This window comes from Asterias rubens, chromosome 14 (assembly GCF_902459465.1).
Source record: "Asterias rubens chromosome 14, eAstRub1.3, whole genome shotgun sequence".
NCBI lineage: Eukaryota > Metazoa > Echinodermata > Asteroidea > Forcipulatida > Asteriidae > Asterias > Asterias rubens.
Window position 1 is genome coordinate 3,872,213 of NC_047075.1, and position 19,358 is coordinate 3,891,570.

Sequence of the window (19,358 nt, forward strand, 5' to 3'; positions counted from 1 at the left end):
TCGAAGATTTTGGAAATTTAAGAAGTTTTGTTTTGAGAATGAATTCACAATCCCAAAGATGCTTAAAAGTGGAGGGCTTATTATTTTTAACATGGCGAGTCGATTCATGAGACTGATGTGGCTTGTTTATGTTGACAGTCTGGAATTCTTAACTGCATGATTGTTGGGAGAAAGTGTTTCTGCTTAGTACAAAATTCACAAAAAATTGTTTGTGTTTGTTGTCTTGTCATTTTATAACCATAAATCTTATAAATTGTCGTGCTAGCCTTTACGACCCTGCTAGGGTTGAAACGTCAGGTGACAAATTATTTCTTATTCTTGAACATTATAAAAAAGACACTGTGTGGACATCCATAAAGTGTTTCAAGACCCTACACTGTGCGAACCTAATTTGTTCAAAAAACACAAAAAGAGATATACCCATCTCTGTGTTAACATTGCTTTGTTTTGTGCACTTAATAACGACTTAATCTTGAAAATACTGTGTGGAGGTGTGTAAGTCCACTTAGTGTTTCAAGATCCTACACTATGCGTACCTCTCTTTGTTCACAAAACATAAGAAGAGACAAACCTAGCTTTAGTGTTGACATTCATTTGTCCTGGCACCTAATTAACGACTTATTCGTGAACACCGTAAAAACACTGTGTTGACGTATGTAAGTCCACATAGTGTTTAAAGATCCTACACTGTATCTACCTCATTTGCTCACCAAACAAAAGAAGTGACACACTTGTTTTGACACACATTTGTCTTGTGTCTTGTGAACGATTTATTATTTAGACCTTAAACAATCACTGTGTGGACACGTGTACGTCCACATAGTGTTTCAATGCCATACAATGTGTGGACCTCGTTGGTAATCGGGTGTTTAATGGACACATGAGTTATTTATGGGAACATTTTATGTTTAAAATAAAATAATGATTGCTGGGATGTAACGTTGTGTATAGAGCACTAATTGAGGTTACTCGTTGGGTCATGCTGTACACGTTGCGAGTAGGTCTATTGTAGCCTAGTGTATCCACGGTTTCATCATCATTGTAGCTCAAAGAAGACGTCCTGGTGACGTCAATGCATATTAAACCACAAAACCTACAAACAACAAGTTGTCGCCGAATCTAAAAGGTTACATGTAACCGTAGCCTTATATAATTCGTCTGGGAAAACTATAATGTATTTTCCCCCAAAAAAATATTGCCCTAATGAATCTTCTCACCAACAGCACAGATGTCTAATAAAACAAATTCCTCCTGATAATTTCCAATGGCACCCACATTATTTTAGACTCGATTTCAAGTCTAAAATCTTCGGGGAGCAGCCTAGCAAACCGTCATTTGCCCTATTGGCTGTTCACTCGCGGTCTGAGGAAAATACACAAGAGGGCGCTATTACAATGCCTACGTGCAGACACAAACATAAGACCACAGACGTGAAACCAAGTCTACATGCTATACAAGCCAGCTTTCAGACTAAAAAAGAGGACACTAATTTATTTTCCGGACTATTCCCCAATTAACATAGGTTTGCATATGAGTATGAGACCCACACATAGACATGGAATCGTCATAATGTATTCTCCACACGCTGACATTTTGATCGCTTTACTTCTGGCTCTCATGAGAAAGGGTGTATAAATTACCGATATTTGATATATTTTCCACCTCTTACGGCAGGATCTTTGTTGCTATGGTAGATCCATAGAGTGGGACATTTCCATATTATGAGCGGATCCGACAAAATCAGTCATTTGTGGGATTTCCTGAGTTGAGTGCAACAGGGGAATGATTAGTATGCGTTGTTTGACCACCACACGTTTAACTGTTTATCGAATAATCATTGATATGATATGATGAAGTATTTGTTACTACGAAAGCTCATGCATTTCTTTATGTTAATTAGTCAGCATTTAAGTTTTACCATGAAAATCCTTATAATAGATGTATATTATATCGTTGCGGTACCCGCTGCCAAACATAGGATTCGAACTGCCTCTAGCTACCGGCAACCTCTGTAGTCTAGTCTAGATGGTAAGACACTGCTCTAGAATTGCAAGAGTCGTGGGTTCGAATCCCACCCGAGTAACATGCCTGTGATATTTTTTTTTGCACAGGACTCGGGAAAGTACTGAGTATACAGTGCTAACACGCATCGGTGTATAGGGTAAAAAACAAAATTAAAATGATCTTCCTTGCTAATAAGAGATGCAGATAAAGGCAGCTTATTTTGGGCATAGTATGTTGAGATACACCAAGTGAGAGAATGGTCTTTGCGATTACCAATAGGGTCCAGTGTCTTTAAGTTGAATGGTTTGATCATATTGACCGGTGTAGTGATTATGATGATTGGCAGAAAAGAGATGCAAATAAGAGCAGTACGAACAAAACCTACTAACCATTCTCAGCTGGTTTCGTCTCTGCGTTTTCCTCTGGCTTATCCTCTTCGTTTGGTGTCTCATTCTCTTCTTTCTTTTCCGGTTCCTTGGGAGCCGTCGTTTTCTTCCAATACTAAAAATAAAACAATAAATGTAAGGTCATAGATTGGTGAATACTCCAAATATCTCCCCCCCCCCCCCTCCAATGGGCGTACTGCATATCTTTGGAACTCCTTGCCTGGTGCATGTTTCCCTTCATCCTATGATCTTCCATCTTTTAAGAGAAACATCAATTCCTACCTTCAGCTCCACTGAGTTTCTGCATGTCTATGTTTTCTTCCTTGTAGCCCTTTACAGGCTTTCAGCCTTGTTTTGGGCGACTTGCATAAAAACAAACAAAATAAACTCATTTATCTCGACTCTTTGGAATACCAAATGCAATGTTACAAGAAAGACATTGCGTGTAGGAATTGTACTTTTGCGCTGTTTTGACAAGATATGGCCACTATAGGAGTGCACTGTTTGGTTTGGGTGTATCCAGACAGAAAAACCCAATGTTGTCATTGTGCTGTGTCCATCACATCTCAAAAATGGCTTATCGGGGAATACCTTCTGCCCCCCCATACCGGCCACTGTGGGTGCGTTCGTTTAGCTTCCCTGGCTCTACCCCGCGGTGCTCACTCGGGTGAGCCCCTGACAAGAGCTAATCGAACGATCACACTCGCCCTCTCGTGGTGACGGCATGCACCTCAGGTAACCCCCAAGTGACCCACTCCACAAGCAGGGCACTGGGGGCTGACCGGGGTGAGCCCCGTCAAAGCTATTCGAACGTACCGGGGCAGACCGGGGTCGACCCAGGGAAACTAAACGAACGCACCCTGTATAGACGTCATATACCGACTGTTACCTACCTGCTGCAGATCGTCACAGAGTGAGACAGGATACCCGACGGTAACTCTGTTGACGATCATCTTGAGTGCCCAGCCCTTCAGGTTGATCTGACTAAGCCACGTGACTCGTGTGGAAGTCTCGTCGTCATCTTTTGGTCGGATCACCAATCCCATGGTTCCAACTTCGGCTCTAAAGAACAAAAAATCAAACGCAAGACTCAGATTTTTTTTCTTTCTCCATCCTTCAACCTAGACTACGGTTTTATAAGGAGAAGATAAATTCCTACCTTCAGCTCCCCTGAGTTATTTCCATCTTAATAATATTGTCTTCTTGTGGTCTCTTAGCTTTTATGAAGCAAGGAAAGACATCACGTGGGCAATTAACAACCAATTAGATGTGTTGGCACATATACCTGGTGGTTCCCTTGGTAGGTGGCATGTTTGGATGGTTGCAGCAGTCACGCACGTAACATGTATTTTGATTGGTTCGAAAGCAACGAAAGGCATCATGTGAGCAGTTAACAACCAATCAGATTGGTCGGTACATACCTGGTGGTTCCCTTGGTAGGTGGCTTGTTTGGATGGTTGCAGCTCTTGTATAAGACCACGTGTCTTTTCTGTTCCTCGTCGGTTCGTATTTGAATGCACTGCACGACGTCTCGGTCATCACACGCCATTGGCATTTTAATCACACTGGAAACACAAGCAAATAAAAAGGGTTCGCGTTTAGTCTGAGTGGTGTCTTTTTGCTTTGCTACACGGAATACCAAGCCATGTACTTTGATGAACCCGAGACATGACTGAGGGGACGTGATGTATGTCGTATAATGGGGGTCCCCGAAGTTGTGGTTGTGGTTGTTGGATGGGGGGGGGCAAGAGGGCTGGGGAAAAATATATTTTCTTTGAAGGGAAGCTATTAAGAAATCGTCCATTTATTTGTGCATTTCTTTCGAATTCATCTCGGGGGGGGGGGGGCGGGGGGATATGGGTGGCACGTTTTGGGATCTAAGCGGTGGCGGTAGGGGGACCCAAATCTCTATGACACCCTCTTGTTACGCTACGATTATGCATACATTTTTTGTTTGCGTAAATTTTCCTAGATGGTTCTTTTAAAGTTCAAATTGTGTTCTTTTGCGTATTAATGATTGATGCATTTAATTTCAACAAACATAATACTTTTTTTCCTTGACGGTTCAAATGTTTCAAAGGTTTATCTGTGATTCTGGTTAATGCTCAAATTTTCAACAAACGCTTAACAAAATAGTACTTCTACCTCCCCACACAAGAAAAACATTTCGTATACTTTCTGCTGAATATCACTTACGTGTAGACAATTTTAAAGTCTTCCCTCTCCTCAAGTATTTCATAGTTGGGTGTCTTTCTGCTCCATTTCTTCCTGAGCTCAGCATCAGTGAAGAATTCAAGCACTGGAGAGTCATACAAAAGGATTGAATTACACTGACAGTATAATGGACTTAATTATGTTAAAGGCACTGGACACTATTGGTAATTGTCAAAGACTAGCCTTCACAGTTGGTGTATCTCAACATATGCATAAAATAACAAACCTGTGGAAATTTGAGCTCAATCGGTCATCAAAGTTGCGAGATAATAATGAAAGAAGAAAACACCCTTTTCCACACGAAGTTATGTGCGTTTAGATTGTTGATTTCGAGACCTCAAGTTCTAAATCTGAGGTCTCGAAATCAAATTCGTGGAAAATTACTTCTTTCTCAAAAACTATGGCACTTCAGAGGGAGCCGTTTCTCACAATGTTTTATACTATCAACCTCTCCCCATTACTCGTTACCAAAAAAGGTTTTGTGCTAATAATTATTTTGAGTAATTACCAATAGTGTCCACTGCCTTCAAAAAAAAGACACTCCAGCTGTGGCCAAGGCCCAACTTCATACAGCCCGTAAGCACAGGAGAATCTCGCTTAGCAAAAACAGGTTACCAGCCAACATTCCATGAAGTTTACACTGTTGCTACTGGTGCCCCACTCATTTTGTGCTTACAGCGAAATTTGTCAAGCAGCGATTTCTGCTAAACAGCCTCATGAAATTGAGCCAAAGGTTGGGACTGCAATGTCCTTTGCACTTTAACAGTGAATGAATTACGACGAAAATATGGATTTGGTGCAAAAGCAAAACTCCAAACACGCACGGGGCCATGGAAAAAAAAAAAGAAGAAGAAATAATCACAAAAAGTAAAATCAACAGCAGAAAACTTTGAAGGAGAGTTTGAAAAAGGATTTAATTAAACTTACATTATTCTGGACTTTATTATAGTAATACAGACACTTTGGCCCTTTTCGAGTACTCGACTTTGGATTAGGCTTCAGGCTCTGTTCTCTCGTCTGAAGCCCTGGGGTGGATTTCACAAAGGCAGTCTTATACTTAGAACTAGTCCTAAAAAATGCTAAGAGATAGGACCAGTCTTAAGTTAGGATGAGTTACTCGTCCTAACTTAGGACCAGTCCTATCTCTAAGCATTGCTTAGGACTAGTCCTAAGCAATGCTAAGAGATAAAACCAGTCCTAAGTTAGGATGAGTTACTGGTCCTAACTTAGGACCAGTCCTATCTCTAAGCATTGCTTAGGACTAGTCCTAAACAATGCTAAGAGATAGGACCAGTCTTAAGTTAGGATGAGTTACTGGTCCTAACTTAGGACCAGTCCTATCTCTAAGCATTGCTTAGGACTAGTCCTTAGCAATGCTAAGAGATAGAACCAGTCCTAAGTTAGGACGAGTTACTGGTCCTAACTTAGGACCAGTCCTATCTCTAAGCATTGCTTAGGACTAGTCCTAAGTTGGGACTATCTTTGTGAAATCGTCCCCAGCATGAAAAGGGCATGGTCAGGTTAGGACAACATTGCGCTTGTTTCAAATCTGTATTTTATGAGTTCCGGCGACAAATATGACTTTTGGCGCACAAAGGAACCCTTGAACACCCACTGGGCAAAAAGTAATCACAAAAAGAACAATCAAAGATAGAACAAACTTTGGTGGAGAGTTTAAAAAAGGTTGAATTAAACTGACATTAATGGACTTCATTATGTTAATCCAGAGACACTATGTGGTTAGGTAAGGAGTTCAGTTCAATGTCACTCGTGTCAAATCTGTATACCTAATGGCAAACAATATTACTTTTGGCGCAACTGGGAAACTCCGATTGCGCACGGGGCCCACTAAAAAAAATTAATTACAAAAAGTATAATCAAGAGTAGAAAACATTGAAGGAGAGTTAAAAAAAAGATTGAAATACACTGACATTAGTGGACGCTATGTGGTTAGGTAAGGAGTGCATGATTTATGGCGAAAATATGACTTTTGATGCGAAAGGGAAACACTAATCTAGGCACGGGAGCCACTTGTTTACACAAGAAATATATAAACAAACATAAATAATCAAAACCATCACCCATTCCCCCCCCCCCACAAAAAAATGTAAATAATTAAATGTATAATACAGTTTCAACTTATAGGCCTAGTTACCTTTTTCACATGGGATACCACTGAAGTCCATGTATGCCTGGGAACAAAATACAAAAACATAATTATTATAATGATGGATAAACCTGGTTTAAAGAATTGTCCCAAAAATCCCCGTAGATGAATCGCGTCTTTATTAGTTCATGATTCACAAATCCTCGCCGCGATCATTGCGTGGTAGGTTCACTCTTCAGTGCCGGGTAAACCTAGAGCGATGATGCAATTTTTGATTAAGTCAAGGGCCTGTGCTTCGCATTTTAAAGGGCAAGGACACCAAGGCAATTTCTCCTTGGTGAAGGGCACCCTATGAGTAAACTGTAAAATTCTACTGGAGCATTTCAAGGGCACTTTTGTCTCAGTTGGTCATTGAAGTTGCACGAAAATGATGAAAGAAAAAACACCCCCTTGTTTTCAGATAAGAATTAAAGGCTTCTGGCCAGAAGTCTTTTATTATTTTAGTGAGAAATAACCTCTTTCTATGAGTAAATTGTAAAATTCTACTGGAGCATTTCAAGGGCAACGAGGCAATGACCAGTGTGCATGGAGGCAATCGCCTTCAATGCCTCCACGAAGTTTCAGGACTGAAGGCAAGATACATTTCGATAATTTCATGTGAAAATGATCTACAGATATTATGCGGTTTCTTCTGTCATGTTACACGACTGTGTTTATGTCAAGACTTGTTAAAACAAAAGGACAAAAAGAAGAATACCAACAAATAATACTATTTCAAAAACCTGCTGTATAATTGTGTCTAATAGGTTTGGTAGAGCTGGTAAAATGGTCTCAGTGGTGTTATGTTTTGTTTGATCAACCAAATACATGAAATATAACCCGTGAAAATTTAGGCTTAATACGTCGTGTGAGTTCGAAGAAAATAGTCACAAAATCATGTACAACATTTTGGCATGTAAACTCATTATCATTAATTTTTATTGTAACAACAAAAATTGATTGCTATTTTTTTTAAAAGGTTTTCAGATACAGTATTTACGAAAATAGAGGAACACATTACGCAGGAAAAGTAGTTTTGTGAATGAATTTCATAATCAGTAAGCTTTCAGACTTTTTAATATATTTTTTATAATTGTTATCATTGGCAATTCTATGCCTTTAATGAAACAGTAATGACAAATGTTACAGAACTAGTCAATTGTTTATTTAGCAAACTATCCCGGGGAAAAAATCAGTCAAACGATATAGGTACAATCTAGAATGCACGAGGCTGGTAAAAAATTCCCTCATCGACCCCCTTTATTCTCTCCCAACAACGTCGTCTGCGAAGCTCATAATCAGCTTCTGTATTATGAAAATGGGTCATGATGTTGAACATAGGCCAGTGGCCTATTTTCCCCTCCTTTAAGCTCAGGAACGAAGCGTGTCTTGAAAAATGTCTGGCCACTTTTTATGTGTGCGTGAAGATGAAGACGAGACTTGATCTTCGCATAAAATGGAACGCGACGAAGATGTGGGCAAAGGTCATACTATAGCCACTCACAATTCGTCATCAATAACTGCCACTGATTGCAATTAGGTAAATAGTAGACACCTGTTAAAGGCACTTGACACGTTTGGAAATTGTCAAAGACCAGTATTTTCACTTGGTGTATCCAAACATAACAAACCTGATCGAAACAGCAGACCATTAACTGTTTTGTTTCTTCATTATTTGATACAGTAGTTCCTTTGGTTAGTAATCAGTTTGCAACAGCTATACATATTGTACAACTGTTCAATTCAATACGATCATAGGAGTCTTGAAATCATGATAATTTCTTATTCTGAGAATCTGTACAAAAGTTTTCTCTTTTTGCTTTATTAATTTCTTTTAGTAGAATACTATAGAAGAAAGATGAAACCTCGAGCCGTCCATGAAAAAAACTAAACAAACATCCTGTGTTTAATAATAACTCAAAGATCTCAGTTTTGACTATTTCCTGTGTTATTCATTCGGGATTTGACTTCTCTTTAAAGACATTGGACACTATTGGTAATTGTCAAAGACTAGTCTCCCAAATTGGTGTATCTAAACATATGCACAAAATAACAAACCTGTGAAAATTTGAGCTCAATTGGTCGTCAAAGTTGCAAAAACTACTCCACTCTAGCGGGAGCCGTTTCTCACATTGTTTTATACCACCTACCTCTCCCCATTACTCGTTACAAAGAAAGGTTTTGTGCTGATAATTATTTTTAGTAATTACCAATAGTGTCCACTGCCTTTAAGAGACACTTTTGTTGTCATAATTTTGTCAGAATGCCTTTACTAACGAGTGGCCGTTCTGCATAATAAGCCGACTCAATTCTTCAAATTAGTCATACTGAAAATCATCGGCTTATTTTCTTTTGTAAAGTGTAATTCAGTGACTTACTCATTCATGACGAATCATTATTCACGACTGACCCACAAGCTTCGGGGTGTGAGTGTGTAGGGGCCTAATGCATGTAACAGTGTGGTTGGGGTTTTAAAGGGAAGGTACACTTACTATTGGCAATTAAAATATTGGTAAACAAATATTAACTTCAAAACTGACGTGGTAAATGAGCATTTGAGAGCTGTTGATAGTAAAACACAATGTGGGAAACGGCTCCCTCTGATGTTAACGTAGTTTTTGAGCAAAAGGTAATTTCTCACTAAACTATTAAAGTACTTCGAGCTAGAAGTAAGTTATTCCTGTCTGAAAGCACACAATTTCGTCCAACAAGGGTGTTTTTTTCTTTTATAATTTTCTCGCAACTTCGATGACCAATTAAGCCCAAACGTTCACAGTTATTTTATGCTTATGCTTGGGATACACCAAGTGAAAACATTGGTCTTTGACAATTACCAAAGGCCTTTAAAGGAGCATCTTTAGATTGTGCGCTTCGTGGCTTTCAAATGCATTTATTATGAAATAAATATGGCTGGTATGTTTTAGAGGTAAAATATGACGATTCACACAATATTTCCTTTAAAAATGTGTGGTTTTCTTTTTACTTCGCGACAACATGGTCCGCTATGGTGTAGAACCAAATTGTTGACTCCACAAGTTACGTGCATGAAATTAAAGAAAACCACTAGTAGCACTAAGATATGCGAATCTATTATGGTTTATTCTTCCTTTGTAGACATTATTAAAATTTTCGCTTCGGATTTTCGGCAATATCTCAAAAGATGCGACCTTTTGAAATGAATTTTCACAGTTTATTTTTTTTTTGTATATACAAACTACATTTACATTTAGATTGAAACAATAATTGAATGATAAAAAAAAATTATAAGTATACTTTGCCTTTAAACGCACGATGGATGGGTATCAAGCTCTGCACAAATTTTGTAGATGAACCTCCTTAGTTCCCAAATTCATAACTTGTCGTTTCGTTTGCCCTCTGTCTACACGCTTTATTTAGGTGAGAAATCCCTAACACGTATTTTCTAAAAGGAAACTATAGGTGTGAAATATGTTTGCTCTGTCGCTGATGAGCACGTTAATTTCCTCGATTATATACTACAGCTCACAGCAGAGGGGAGAGTAAACAAGACCCAACTTTGTTAAAGGGTCTGGGTACTGTTTACACAAAATGTCCACAGATTTCCATTAAACTTATACAGTTTGTAGATAATAGAAAGCTTCCCATAAAATAGTACTCGCTGATGAAGTGCTGCGGTTTTTGAGAAATGGGTAAAACAATGTCACGAAAAGAAATTTAGTCTCCGTTTTAGCATGTAAAAACGTATTAATATGGTATGTTACCATAACATACATTAACTGGTTAATACGTTTTTACATGCAAAATAATTTTCGTCTCATCACTAAGACTAGAGTGAGACGATTTTTTTTTAAATTACCAATAGTATCCATGTGCCTTTAATTTGCTAATTATCAAATTTCACTTTCGACTATAATTTAAAATTCTTAATTTTTTCTCCCATTTTCCTTAGACATTCTTATCCACCCACGCCTGACCATACCACTAGGCAACACTCTGTATATGACTGCTGAATATACATACTTTTATAAGGCAGTTCAAGAATGGCAATTATGAACATTCTAAAACGTCAAAGGCAAAAACGATGACAAATTATGCCGTCATTGGCCGACTAAGGAATGTATTATGCATACACAAATAATTCTGACGCTCCGTGGTTAGAATTCTGTATACTGTGACTTTCTAGCTATAGCAGTAGGCATATTGCTTTCTATTGAGGTCTTGTCGTAGCAGTATACAGTGTTTAGTGCCCGTTGAGTTATGAGTCATAAAACGTTTTGCATATTAAGGTTATTGCAAAAGGAAAACTGAAGAAGCTGTGTGGGTAAACGGAATACGGAAGATAGTTTCCATGTTTAATTTATGAGGAATTGGCTTTGATGTGATGTAGATATCGTTGGTTTATATATTATATCAAAATCGAAGACAATTAACTTATAACTTTTGAATCAATGTCAAATTTGGGTCTTCGGTCTTATTTCACGAGATGGGGATTTTTTTTTCTCTTTCGATTTTTAATAATTTTACAAGCTGACAATAGTGTTAATTTTATCTGTGATGTATACATGGAATGAACCGCAAATTAAAAAACAAAAATTTTACCGTTTGTTGCATGTTCTCTTCATCTTAAAACAAAAACTGCATGAACTACACAGACAGAGGAAATCTATTAAATTATATGATTCTATAAAGAATTGTTAAGGATGAACAGACCCACATCATTGTTTAACTCAGTCTAAAGGCCTGCTCATTATGAATGAAATCTAAAATGTCGAACATTTTCTTTTTCTGTGTGATCAACATTTCCGTCTGACCATGTACGATAAAACAATGAATTATACGGGAATGTTAAAAGGATGACTCTTTAAATTCAGTGAACTGAAAGCATGCTCATTATGAATGGAATTTAAACTCAGTAGAATTTTTGTTTCTGTTCAATTAATTTTTCCTTCTGAGACTGAGATTAAGTCATATTCGAGAAAACTGTATCTGAACACAACAAATTTCAGTTGTAACAACCAAAACTAAACACAGCTTATAATGCTAACAGTTTTGCATCTTTACTATTTTTTCCGGACTCGTACAATTGATTGAGTCCTATAGAATTCACGGGCTTGTTATTTCAATATGCTTTATGGACTATGGTTGATCACACACAGCATGAACACTGTCTGCGACTATTTTGTCATTGTGTTTCTGATCAGCAGAGTGTGGGTTCGAATCCCTAGTCGTGACACTTGTGTCCTGCTTCGTCCTTCGGATAGGACGTTAAGCCGTTGGTCCTCTGTGTTATGTAACGCCTGTAAAATAACCCAGTGCACTTATCGAAAAGAGAAGGGGTTCGCCCCGGTGTTCCTTGTCCGATCGACAGCAAATTGCGCCACATCATCTTGCAAAGTATTATACATGGTGCTGTCAGAATTAGGTTTCGTTATTCAAACGATAGTCCCACATCTGGCAGGAAATACTGTATGCTACAGCGCAAGGAGCGTCAAATATTTTATTATTATAATGTCCATATAGCGTATAAAAAGGTCTCAGGTTACAATGCCTTAGTGATGAAACCAATCCATTCACGACCGTTTGTTTTCCTTCTCATCTCGGAGTTGCGCCCGATAATGTGACTTTTGTTCCCCATCTGTTATCTCTTCTTCGGCTCATAATGATGAGCCCTTTTCCATTTGCTTCACTTTAAGGCTCCATACATTTATTAAAAGGCATGGACGCTATTGGTGCAATTTATCAAAACTTACTTGATATAACGAGCAATGGAGAGCTGTTGATAGTATAACATATTATGAGAAAAGGCTCCGAAGTGACGTAGCTGTGAGAAAATAATATTTGAATAATAAATACGTAAGCTGAAGCCTCTATTATGCATCTGAAAGCACACAGAGTGGTGCAACAGTGGTGTTTTTGATATGTTTGAGTTTGTTTTTATTATTCTCTTGCATAGCTTCTCCTTCAAAAATTGTGCTTGACTGCGTGGGAAGATATTTAGGATTTTTCTTATGTAAACGGAAGTGGCCACAACCTAACATTGACCCTTTACCCTATTAGGACCGGGGCACACAGCAATGACCCCAGTAATAGCAATGTGATGATAGCCTATCGATGGTGTCAAAATAAACAAGTTTGCCAAAGTTTATAGCATTTTGACTAAAATGACGAAACTTGTACAAAGTTACAAAGCATACATCAACGGCAGCGACAACAAGACAAACAAATTCATAAGCCCTCATGTGGCGGCCGGAGCTTTTGATCGTATAAAGCATTGTGAGAAAATTCTAAAAATATTACAAGATTTCAGGCCATCAGAAGTCTCTTTTAGCAATCTGAAAGCACACACAATTTTTTAACAATTGTGTTGTTTCTTTCGTTAGGCCTATTCTCTTGCAACTACACTAACCAACAACTTGTCTTAAAGGCAGTAGAGACTATTGGTAATTACACAAAATATTTATCATCATAAAACCTTTCTTGATAACGGCTCCCTCTGAAGTGACGTAGTTTTCGAGTAAGAAGTAATTTCCCACGAATTTTATTTCGAGACCTCAAGTTTAGAATTTGAGGTCTCGAAATCAAGCATCAGAAAGCACACAACTTCGTGTGACAAGGGTGTTTATTCTTTCATTATTATCTCGCAAATTCGACGACCAATTGAGCTCAAATTTTCACAGGTTTGTTATTTTATGGATATGTTGAGATACACCTAGAGAGAAGACTGGTTTTTGACAATTACCAATAGTGTCCAGTGTCTTTAAGATGAACCGTTGTTTCCAAGCTCATGGTGGTCAAGAGAGTGTCCTGGCCGAGTGGTTAAGAGCGTCGGACTCGAGATGTGGTATTTCTGAGAGTGGGTTCTAAGTTGTGGTGTCCAGTGCCTTTAACTTAGCCTCTAAATCACGATTACGTCGACAAAAATCAATATATGACCCTACTTTTCAGTCTATGGTCTGCCTTATTATACAAACTAAGACCATTCATTAAGACCATTCATGCACAAGCTGGCCGGGTTCTTAGAATTTCAATTATTTTCTCGTTTATTACATGACACCAGTTCAAAACAGAATTGCGTAAGATTAGTAAAATGAAATCAAATAAATTAACACCATTGTAGACAATTATGCCCCATAGTTGCCATGTTTGAAGGGTTCTTTAAAAGTTAATTAGCTCAAGGTGGGGGGGGGGTATCAACACACATGTTGTGTCGCTTAAGTTTTATTTATAACCTTTTTCAATTATTAATATAATATCATCATTAACAAGAGGTAAAGTTGTGGGTCACACTTATTAAAAAAAAAACGTGCGAGGGAATGTTTTTTAAAAACATTCCGTCGAAAGTTTACTTTCTTTTTCTGGCTCAATGCGAAAGTTATGGTCATTTATTTTTACGAGTCATTCTCAATAACAATGTTGTCTGTCACATCATGAAGAAAGAAAAATATACTGTTGATTTGCTTCATCCATTAGCACAGCCAATTTGCGTTTAATTGCCAGAGCTTACAATTGGTATGTTATATACATTAATCAGACAGTTAATAAGATATCAAAATACTTTCAGATATATGTGAGCAGGGCCCAGTTTCATGGCTCTGCTTACCGTAAACACAGAATCGGCGCGTACGGAAGCAGGGAATTCTGTGCTTACGGCGAGCGTATTTCACGTGTTAGCGGCAAATTTTGGCTTCTGCGCGTGCATACGAATCGTTACTAGGCATTCTACGCTTACAAGGCTAGCGCAGAAATTCGGCACTTGCACGTAAGCGGGGAATCGTGATCGTAAGCGCAGAATTCGGCGGTAAGCAGAGCCATGAAATTGGGCCCTGATATCTTACCAACTATATAGACCGCCGAGCTAGCCCATTGCCTAGAGGCAGTTCGAATCCAAATGGTACATAAGCAACATCAATTCGGCGCTAGCACGTCAAGCGGGGAATCGTGATCGTAAGCGCAGAATTCGGCGGTAAGTAGAGCCATGAACATGGGGCTCTGATTTGAAACTTTGCATGGTGGAAATAGGATATAGAAAAGGTTTGCGGTAACACCATGTAATGACTATCTCTAATGAGTTGGGGTGGTTCTGAAAAGAACTGTTGGTTTCAACTCGACGTTTCGATCAGTATGCTCTGATCGTCTTCTGGAGATGGTAAACGTTTGGTAACCACTCTTAAAACTAGTGGCAACAAAATCTTACTTGGTAAAAAGTATACATGAGCTCTCGATGGTAAAAACCACTATGGGAATCATTTCATTTCAAAGTAGTGTAGATGGAAAACGACATGTATTATCCCCCGTAGAATCTGAGAAGCGTTCTGTCAGATTTAAGTTTGAAATTTGGGGGATACTTATATCTTTTTTCCAAAACTACATTACTTTTAAGTGAAATTATTCTTAAAAAAATGCTTTATTTATCGAGAGCTTCTGTTGTCTCTAACCAAAGGTTTGTATTGCTATTGATTTATCCAAACGTATAGGAGAACTTCCCTTTAAAGTCACTGGACACGGTAAATATATACTCAAAAGAATTCTTAGCATAACAACTGACTTGGTATAACGAACTATGAAGAGCTGTTGATCATTTCTTAAGAGAGAGGTAAATTCTCACTCAATTAATGATAAAATACTTCAGACCTGAAGCCTTTTATATATGCATCTGACAGCACAGAAATTTGTGTGCAACAATTTTGTTTTTCTTTCATTATTTTCTTGCAACTTCAATGACCAATTGAGTCCAAATTTGTACAGGTTTGTTATTTTATGCATAATATGCATAAAATAACAATGTTGGGATACACCAAGTGAGAATACTGGTTTTCGACAATAACCAATGGTGTCCAGTGCCTTTAAGCCGTTGGTTTACGTCAGTAAAACCGAGCCTCTATCGGGGATGGAGACATATCTCACGGGAAAAAAACGGCGCACTTCCTGCGTGATGTAAACAATATTGTGTAAGCAGACATTTTGAAATGCCATCTGTGTCCAAGGCGGAATAGCTCAGAGTGTTGTGTTTTTATAACGCGGCTAAAGCTTCATCGTAAAAATAGAACCAAGTGTTCCGAAAATCAATAATAATACGAGAAGGTAGACAGTCGTACATTAAAGACATTTGGTAATTGTCAAAGATCAGTCTTCCAAATTTGGTGTATCTCAACATATGCATAAAATAACCAACCTGTGAAAATTTAGGCTCTACAGGTTATCGAAGTTGCGAGAAAATAATGAAAGAAAAAACAACCTTGATTTACAACTTTCATGTGCTTTCAGATGCATAATAAAATGCTTCAACTGATGAAGCCCTTTATTTTGAGTGAAAAATTACCTCTTTCTCAAAAACTACGTTACTTCAAAGGGAGCCATTTATCACAATGTTTTATACCATCTCAACAGCTCTCCATTGCTCATTACCAAGTAACAGTTATTTTGAGTAATTACCAATAATGTCCAGTGCCTTTAAACATTTTCGTCTGGAGTATAGTAACGATACAAGTTACGAGAATGCTCCTTAGGATTAAACTTGGGAGTGAGCACGAGTTCAGCTCTGTATCCGAAGACGTTTAGGACGAATTGAACCCATCATAACAAAAGTTAGGACGGGTCTCGTCCTAACTCGAGATAGGATTAATCATAGCGTTTCGTGAAATCAGCTGCCGTGCCTTTAAGGCAGTGGACACTATTGGTAATTACTCAAAATATTTATTAGCATAAAACCTCACTTGGTAACGAGTAATGGGGAGAGGTTGGTAGTATAAAACATTGTGAGAAACGGCTCCCTCTGAAGTGCCATAGTTTTCGAGAAAGAAGTAATTTTCCACGAATTTGGTTTCGAGACCTCAGGTTTAGAACTTGAGGTCTCGAAATCAACCATCTAAACGCACGCAACTTCGTGTGACAAGGGTGTTTTTTTCTTTCATTATTATCTCGCAAGTTTGATGACCGATTGAGCTCAAATTTTCACAGGTTTGTTATTTTATGCATATGTTGAGATACACTAACTGTGAAGGCTAGTCTTTGACAATTACCAATAGTGTCCAGTGCCTTTAAAGTAAAGAGGCTAAACAGACACAAACCATTTTCGTCTGGCAACTTACACCTGTGAGTGTACAAGCCAGTTTTTCCCAAGGTTTTAATTCAACCTGTGATTAATTACATTCAAATCTAATTGGAAATAGAACGATTAAAATCGATTAGTTTCCGATGGAATGTTTTAGAAATCAAAGGGCATTCTCTTTCCACTGACAGTTTTTATTACATCACAATAAATGAAATTCTTTGTTTTCATAACAACTATTGAATTTGGTTTTCGGGATGTAAATATGTTCGGGAATAAAACCCATTTAAAAAAAATAATAATAATTTAAAAATGAGTAACCATTGATCTAATGTGAATGCACTGTTCAGAAATGAAACCCATCTCTTCATAAAAGAAAGAGAGTCACATTTCGAATGGGAACAGCTAAATTTCTTCTTATTTTGTTGATTTTTTGTTTTTGAATGTTTTATCAAAATTTTCAGTTATCTTATGACTTACTAGGCTACACTACTGTTTTAATTAAAATTTATGATATTATGTCACATAATTCAACCAGTTGACTTGTTTATTTTTAAATTATAATTATAGTTATTGTATTTGTGTGTACTTAGAGCAGTCTACGCACAGTCGATTACACATTGACACTAATTCATTTCTACAATGTTAGTATACACACTCTGCCAATTACATTATGTATTTAGAACACACAATTAAGGGACGATTGCTGCTAAAACAAATAAGCTACTAATGGGCCTCTATGAAACCAACACGAATATTAAAAGCAGGTATAAGCAATTCGTTCTCGTTTAACGTCTCCTAATCTCTGGTAGGCCCATTCTAATATACAAATTCATATTTCAAGTTTACACGGACCCAGTTTTATAAAGCTACTCATTTGGCCCGAAATGTTGCTTATTTTAGTAAATGTGTAACAAATAATCGCCGTAGAACAACAGGTGCTCAGAGTAGGCTCGTCGAGGGACCATCGCTGTAGAACAATTTTTGTACTATTGGCCTAAAAAAACAATACAAATATTGATTGTATAGATACACAATGTGAAACTAATTGGTTTCGTCTGACCTCTTCTGACCTCTTTGTCTCAAGTATACAAATTAATATTTCTAGTTGTGTGACTCAGTTTTAATAAAGCTACTCAGCCCAAAATTTTGGCTTGGGGAATGTGTTTGTGTTTGCTCAGCGTAATAAATGTCGATATCGTCGTAGAACAATGTACTATAAGGCTATGGGCCACCATGAAACTAACGAATAATGATCAAGCAACTTGTTCTCAATCTGACTCTTCTGACCTCTGGTACTCAAGTATTCATACAAATTAATATTTCATGTATCCGGACCCAGTTGTGAAGCCACAAGCCTAAAATGTTGCTATATATAAAGGTATATTAAAATATCACTGGGTATCACAGATATTAAAGACAGTGGACACTATTGGTAATTGTCAAAGACCAGTCTTCTCACTTGGTGTATATCAACATATGCATAAAATAACTAACATGTGAAAATTTGAGCTCAATCGGTCATCGAACTTGCGAGATAATAATGAAAGAAAAAAACACCCTTGTCACACGAAGCTGTGTGCTTTTAGATGGTTGATTTCGAGACCTCAAATTCTAAACTTGAGGTCTCGAAATCAAGATCGTGAACAATTACTTCTTTCTCGAAAACTATGGCACTTCAGAGGGAGCCGTTTCTCACAATGTTTTATACCATCAACCTCTCCCCATTACTCGTTACCAATTGAGGTTTTATGTCGATAATTATTTTGGGTAGTTACCAATAGTGTCCACTTTAACAGTGTTCAAGTATAATGCACGACTCGAATTTGGTGCACCTTTTAAGTTGTAATTGTTATTCTTTGTCTCAGTGCAAAAAAATTGTAGTCCTTATAGGGACCCGTGCCTATACAAGCTCTGCTTCTAAATTGGACCCCTCTGCAGTACCATATTATTCGTTCGTCTTCGTATATCCTTAGAAATTATACCTTCATTTTGGATATTGATAATGTTGAAGCCAACGTTAATTAAGAGAGCGAAGCCTTTGTTACAATAACCTATAACACGTATAACACTTTACACTTTCTTCTTTATAGTCTGTCACAAGACAATCTACCTCCATTTATAATTATGGGATTCAGATAATATTGAAGCCATAATAAAGTGGGTGTAGTCCTGTATGCCTACGTTACAAATACACAGCAATTACCAACATGGAACTAAAAGGGGGTTGCCTGTTGTGTCAGTACGAAGTTCATTTGTTTTCAATAAATCCTTCCCGAAAAAGGTGTTTTTACAGCGGTTTGAATGTTGGTGAACGAGGTTGTATATCACATCGCACCCCCACATAATGCATGTGCACACGTTACTATAATACACGTTGAATGCACGTAAGCCCCACTGCATAATGTCTGCATGCAGTACCTGGGACAGAATCGTCTGGGCCGGCTGGCAATTTTTTTTTCTCTGCACATTACAGTTGCCACTGTCGTAGTGCTTTTCAATGTAGATTTTATTTCTAAATTGAATCCTAAAATTTCTAAAAAAGGGAATCCTTAAGAAAAAAATCTGGAATTATTTTGAG

General features: G+C 37.8%; 1 protein-coding gene across 1 annotated transcript in view; it reads right to left on the reverse strand.

Moving 5' to 3' along the window:
* The window catches only part of LOC117299116 (steroidogenic acute regulatory protein, mitochondrial-like), a 28,889-nt gene that overhangs the window by 5,272 nt on the left and 4,259 nt on the right, over positions 1-19,358 (reverse strand). Inside the window, exons 2-6 of the mRNA XM_033782577.1 lie at positions 6,760-6,796; positions 4,587-4,689; positions 3,812-3,955; positions 3,284-3,452; positions 2,394-2,505 (exon numbers count right to left, since the gene is read on the reverse strand). Coding sequence (XP_033638468.1) covers positions 2,394-2,505; positions 3,284-3,452; positions 3,812-3,955; positions 4,587-4,689; positions 6,760-6,796 — 565 coding nt within the window. The remainder of the gene's footprint in view (positions 1-2,393; positions 2,506-3,283; positions 3,453-3,811; positions 3,956-4,586; positions 4,690-6,759; positions 6,797-19,358) is intronic.